This window comes from Hordeum vulgare, chromosome 7H (assembly GCF_904849725.1).
Source record: "Hordeum vulgare subsp. vulgare chromosome 7H, MorexV3_pseudomolecules_assembly, whole genome shotgun sequence".
NCBI lineage: Eukaryota > Viridiplantae > Streptophyta > Magnoliopsida > Poales > Poaceae > Hordeum > Hordeum vulgare.
The window spans coordinates 98,287,993-98,293,755 of NC_058524.1; the positions used below are offsets into that span (position 1 = coordinate 98,287,993).

At 51.0% G+C, this 5,763-nt stretch overlaps 1 protein-coding gene across 1 annotated transcript; it reads right to left on the minus strand.

Moving 5' to 3' along the window:
- Positions 1 to 3,119: 3,119 nt before the first annotated feature.
- On the minus strand, positions 3,120 to 4,964 carry LOC123409172 (protein ALTERED XYLOGLUCAN 4-like). Its single transcript, XM_045102136.1, has 2 exons — positions 4,492 to 4,964; positions 3,120 to 4,397 (listed from the first exon to the last, which is right to left on the minus strand). The coding sequence occupies exons 1-2, from the start codon at positions 4,871 to 4,873 to the stop codon at positions 3,319 to 3,321; spliced, it is 1,461 nt and encodes a 486-aa protein (XP_044958071.1). The 5' UTR covers positions 4,874 to 4,964; the 3' UTR covers positions 3,120 to 3,318.
- Positions 4,965 to 5,763: the final 799 nt, after the last annotated feature.

The following is a 5,763-nucleotide window of genomic DNA, read 5'->3' on the forward strand; positions in this document are numbered from 1 at the left end:
TAGCTTTTGAGTCTAGTTATGCAATTTTTGAATTGCTTGATACTATGCACGAGCCCAGCATGCTGATAATTTTTTTTCTTCATGTTACTGTAGGCTCTACTTGTCCAAACACCATTCACACAGTGCCCATCCCTAGCTTCCTCACAGGCGATGTTACAAAATATAGTAATATGCGCGTCTGTCCAATCAGCCTTTGCAATGGTTTTCTAAACAAAAATAACAAGTACGCAATTCAAACAAAATTAACAAGTACACATTTCAAACAAAAAATAAAAAGTTCACACAATTAGCTAGCACAAAAAGAAGTTGAATTTGCACCCTGATACAAAAAAAAGAACTATGTACACAATTTAAAAAATTACCTCTCCAAAAGCATTGTTGTCATCTTCATCTTCAAAGCCTTCATTCTCATCGACATCTTCTGAAGACGCAACAGTTGACGACACACGTTGCTTCCCCGCAGTTTTTCCTCTAATGCCGGCCGATGAGGAACCATTGCCTCGACCTACGGTGCGTCCGGTGACCTAGGACACGGTCCTCCCATGGCCTATGACGCCTCCCTCAATGGCAGCTGCGCCCGGGGCGACGAACGGACGCAGGTGAGAGCCGGCTCGGCCTCCGATGTTCAGAGACCGGCTGCGGCCTCCTCCGCCCTCGGGCACGGGCCTCCCACGACCAGGTCCGACCGGAGGAAGGCCATGACCGGCCGACTGGTGGAAGAGGAGTTGCTGGTACGAGCCCAACTCCGGGAAGCCATCCACGTTGCTGTTGAGATCCAAGAAACCCATTCTCCTTCCGAGATTTCCGCCGGCGGATGAGCCTTGGGTTGCCTGTTGATGCGAGGAGAACTGAGAGAAAAAGGGCATCTGCTCCTCCTCATCGTTAGCCATGGCGGGACAGTACACATGCGAGCGAGGCGGGCAGAGGCGACTGGAGTACACAGGCGGCCGATGCGGGGCAGAACACAGGCGGGCGAGGCGACGTGGGAGGCGAGGGGACAGGCGGGCGAGGCGGGGCAGAGGCAGGGGAAGAAGACAGGCGGGCGAGGCGACGTGGGAAAGGAGCGACGCGGGGCGGCGGCTACTCGAGCGATGCGGGGCGGTGGGGCGGTGGCGATTGGAGCCTGGGAGCGACGCGGGGTAGGGTGGTGGGTCGGCCGCCACTGCAGCGATGCGGGGAACGACGCGGGCGAACGAGCCTGGAGCGACGCGGGGTAGGTCCGGCCCGGGATAAGTCCCAATAAGCTCCTCCCTGAGAGTCTTATTTGATAAGTCCCAAATCACCACAATAAGTCCCAATAAGTCCCTTGTGTTTGGTTTAGATGGGACTTATAGGGACTTTTTTAAGTCCCTAAACCAATAAGTCCCTGGAAACAAACACCCTCATAGTCTTGGGACTAGCAAACATGATGATGTGGCAAGTAATTAAAGAAGAGAGAGAGGGTTATAGTAACATAGGGAGATACGTTATTATGTTAAATGCTATGCTACTACTCCCTCCATTCCTAAATATAAGTCTTTTAAGAGATTTCACTAAGGGACTACAAACGAAGCAAAATGAGTGAATCTATACTCTAAATTATGTCTATATACATCCGTATGTAGTCCTCTAGTGAAATCTCTAAAAAGACTTATATTTAGAAATGGAGGGAGTATGTGTTATGCATGTCAATAAATGAGAACACCTATGATACTAGTTTATGATACTATGCACTATGAAGGTAGTATCATACAATAATAACATATGCATAATACTACTATATGTTACTTCCCACCAGGAACGAAGCCAACATGCAAGCATAGGGGGGGTAAGTTTGTTCATGAAGGTGGCAAAGTTCATATGAAGTAAAAAAATAGCTACAACAACCATTATTATAGTAGAAAAATCAATTTGTTAGGGGGGTCTAGCCCCCCTTGTCCCCCCTAGAATCGTCCCTGCTTCCCACCATGAGCAGCCTTAGAAATCCACTGTCCAACCGTTTCATCAAAATACGTGCAGTCTAACTCATTATAAACACAATATTTAGTTTGACAACTATACTAAGAAATACTCCTTCCGCTTCTAAATATACTATATACGAGACAAAATAAATGCCTATATAGTATACTATATACTAGGTAACTTCTGGCGGCCATGGGGATGTATGCCACAGCACGATTCAACCGACGCAACGCTTAGCCTACAGCCATGCTCGCGCAGAGGACCAAGGACTCGCTCTCGCCCAAACCGTTTTCCCTCTCTTCTCTCGTTCGTTCGCGAACTGGGCTGCCTTTAATCAACCCATTATGGCGCCAAGATAGGCCAGCCAACGATTCCATCCGCTTGCAACTCAAGAAAGTATATAAGTTGCTAGGATTTGGTGTAAAAGAGCAGGGTGGGACTATAAATTGTAGAAGGATTCCAAAATTTTAGCATATGGGGTTACTTTTTTAGCGGCCTATAACAGAAATTTGAATTCTGACCCATGTGACTTACAAAGCAGCAGACCACACGCGAAGCCGGACGACGACGTACGAAAAAAAACTTGATGTCGATGTGACAGGATCAAAGACGCACGAAAATTATGGTAGTAAGAAACGATAGCCCCTTTATTAATTTTTTTGAAACACTTAGCCCCTTTATTAATAGATATAGATATAAAAAATAAAATTTCGCTGGTAAGTTCAAAGTTTTGTTTTTCTAGTTGAAAGCATGTAAAACCTTAGTTCTTGAGTGGAAGCTTTTTATATTTCTAGTGAAGCGTTGTGCATAGTTTGTTGGAAGCTCATCAGTTTGATGCTGATGCTGATGGTTGTTAAATCATTTTGATTCTCTCTAACTGAATTCCAAAGGTGTGCTAGCTCAACTACCTTGAGCTTGAAAGGGGAACAAAACTTATCTGTAACTTCATTTAACTTGATGAACTGGCAAAGTGTGGTTGTAAGCAGGAAATCCATAAAACTAGCCCACATATAAATATTAAGTTATTGTTAAGAAAAAACATGAAATTACCCCTATACCCGCCCTGAAAGTCACATGTTTCTGTTTCCAATAACGTGTTCAACTAGAAAAATATAGTTCTCGAGTATACGAGAGTGCTTACCAAAATTCCAAAAAATGAAGACTTTGAGAGAGTGTCAAGTTTCAAAATGATGCGCCACTCTGTGTGTAGTACAAAAATCTTTCACCAGTTTAAGTAGGAGTACAATTTTTGCGGCGGGTTTTATACAGTTAACAACTTTCAAAAAGATGCACGCATGATTCCTAATTAACTTGGGACAACAACGTACAGCACAACGCCGACAACGCAAAACCACGTGCGTACGCGAGGCCGGATGATCACCGCGCGACCGGCGGCGGCGTGACCTCCGCGAGCCTCTGGAGCAGCACGCTGTTCCACATGTCGACGGGTCCCGGCAGGCACCAGTGCAAGCAGTCGCTGCCGTTCCTCATCCACCTGCTGTCGAAGTGATTGTCAGGGTGGCCGTCGGCGCGCATCATCATGGCCTTGGTCACGTCCAGCACCCCGAAACTCCTCTTGGTCGCCCTCACCCGCCTCAGCTCCTCCCTCTGCACCTTCCTCAGCTCCCACGCGATGCTCTCCATGCTCACCTCCCGCTCCTCCAGCGGCGCCGTCCTGTTGCAGTAGCCGCCGTTGAACCACGAGCCGTGCTCGAAGTGGTCGGGCGAGTAGGTCCTCAGGAAGGTGACGAGGTTGGACTTGCAGCCACGGCAGCGCGCGATGCCCTCCACGGCCGCCCTGACGACGCGGCGGACGGCGTAGGCGACGCCCAAGTCGGTGAGGTTGGCGTCGTTGCCGGCGCAGTTGAGGCAGCCCACGCGGCGGCCGCCCTCCCAGAGGTAGTTGACGCGGAAGAACCAGTTGCCGCCCGAGATGACGGCGTAGTCCAGGCCCGGCAGGCGGCTCGTCCAGTCGGCGCCGAGCCTGTCGAGGTGGATGTCGAAGGAGGAGGTGGGCTTCCCGTCGGCGCCGACTACGGGGACGGCGTGCGCGTAGAACTCCGTCCACATCACCATGAGCGTGAAATTGTGCGCGGGGAAGTGCCATGTCCGGAACTTGTCGAACGCGTCCGAGTACACGTCCACGGGCGCCTCAGCCTGGGACAGGAGGCAGAGCAGGGAGTCGATCTGGTTGCGGGCCAGCGAGTCGCCGATGAAGGCGAGCCGCTTCCCACGGACGACGTCGAGGAACCGCCCCGGCACGAACCGCGGCAGCTCGCAGCCGTCCGGCTGCCACCGCCAGTAGAGGTGGCCATCGTCCTTGCCAAACTTCTGGCAGTTCTTGAAGTCCGGCAGCATGGGGCACGTCAGGTTGGTGTACACCGGGCCGTTCGGCTCCCGCACCCATTTGCCCCTGGAAATGTCGCATTTCTCCTCGAGCTGCATGGCTGACTCACCTATGCATGGAGCAGACACGTAGCCAGAGTTATCAAACATGCTCAAACAGGTGCGTGCATGTATCGACAGTTCTGTACCGTCAAATGCGCTTACTTGGACCAGCTGTGCTCGGTGCAGCAGCCGGCAAGGAGACGACCTCTGCAGCTGTGCTCTGCTCAGGCGTCACGCTGTCGTCCGCAGGGAACGTTGGCTCGTCGCTTTGATCGTCGTCATCCTCTGGTATCCGGCTGCTCATGTCGAGGGCGGCGAGCAGTGGGCTCTGCGTCAGCGCCTCGTCGGCCGTCCTGGCCACCGTCAAGCTCCGGGACGAGTAGAGGATGGAGAATGCGGCGACCGTGGAGATGGCTAGCAGGAGCAGCAGCAAGGACTTGACGTTCCTCTGCACCACCACGTTCCACTCGCTGCCGCTGCCGCTGCCGCTCTTGAGCAGCCTCGGGCTGCCCGAAGGAGGCGACGGAGGAAGAAGGGGCGCCATAGGGTTTAGGAGTATGTTCAACTACAGAGTCACGCGACGGTCATAGTACTCACAGTACTAGGTTGGCCAGCATTTGAAGGACCCGCGACTGTGTTTCTGCTTTCGCTGACATGGCCGGTGATTGGTCAGCTGACGCGGGAAATTAAACGTTCTGGTCGCCGGTTAATTCGCTGCTGGTGAGCCTACCGCGCTCAGGAGTAGGGTTTGGTGGTGCTTTAGGGGTGGTCACGCTAGCTAGTGCATCACCAAACTGCTGCATAGCTAGCTTGTCCCGTTAATAATTTTGAGCGAGCACTCACGTGGATGCTTCTAACTTTCTCGGTGAAGAAACGTACCTCTTGGCATGATGTGTGATGGAGTATACGGAAGAAATGCAATCTTACCAGCAGCTAGACGTGTACTCGCCGGAAAGGTGCGCGTTACGGACTGCTGATGTACGAGTGAAAAGAAACAGACGGCAGGGATGGTTGGCCAACACTCGGCTCAGATGGCAGGTGTCATGCGGTTGTTTTGACTTGACGCCATTGTGGATGGACTCATGACCTCGGGAGGACGGACAAAGGGCCTCGACATTTTACCTACCTACGGGCATATATATCTGGTTTTGTAGAGCCGGAGAGATCGATCATGGGGAAATGACGACGCACGCGAGATACATGGTCGGGGGCCAAAGGTGCAAAGAATTTTTCTCGGGCTTTGTTTGGATGTCTGAATTCAAATGGTCGGTATTGTAAGATTGAGTAGAACTATATTTATTGATTGGTTTACAGCCGCATACATAAGTTTATATAAGGGGTTATAAACCGTCTAGACCTATTACAAAACTACTGGGACTAGTTAACTTAAGATTCAAGTAATAGTCTAACATTCTCTCGCAGTATCAACGGAAG

Bases quoted from the DNA above. Each gene is read 5' to 3' on its own strand.
- LOC123409172 (XM_045102136.1), bottom strand. From the start codon at position 4,873: ATGGCGCCCCTTCTTCCTCCGTCGCCTCCTTCGGGCAGCCCGAGGCTG. The intron at 4,398-4,491 runs GTAAGCGCATTT...CTCCATGCATAG, and splicing joins ACCGAGCACAGCTGGTCCAA to GTGAGTCAGCCATGCAGCTC.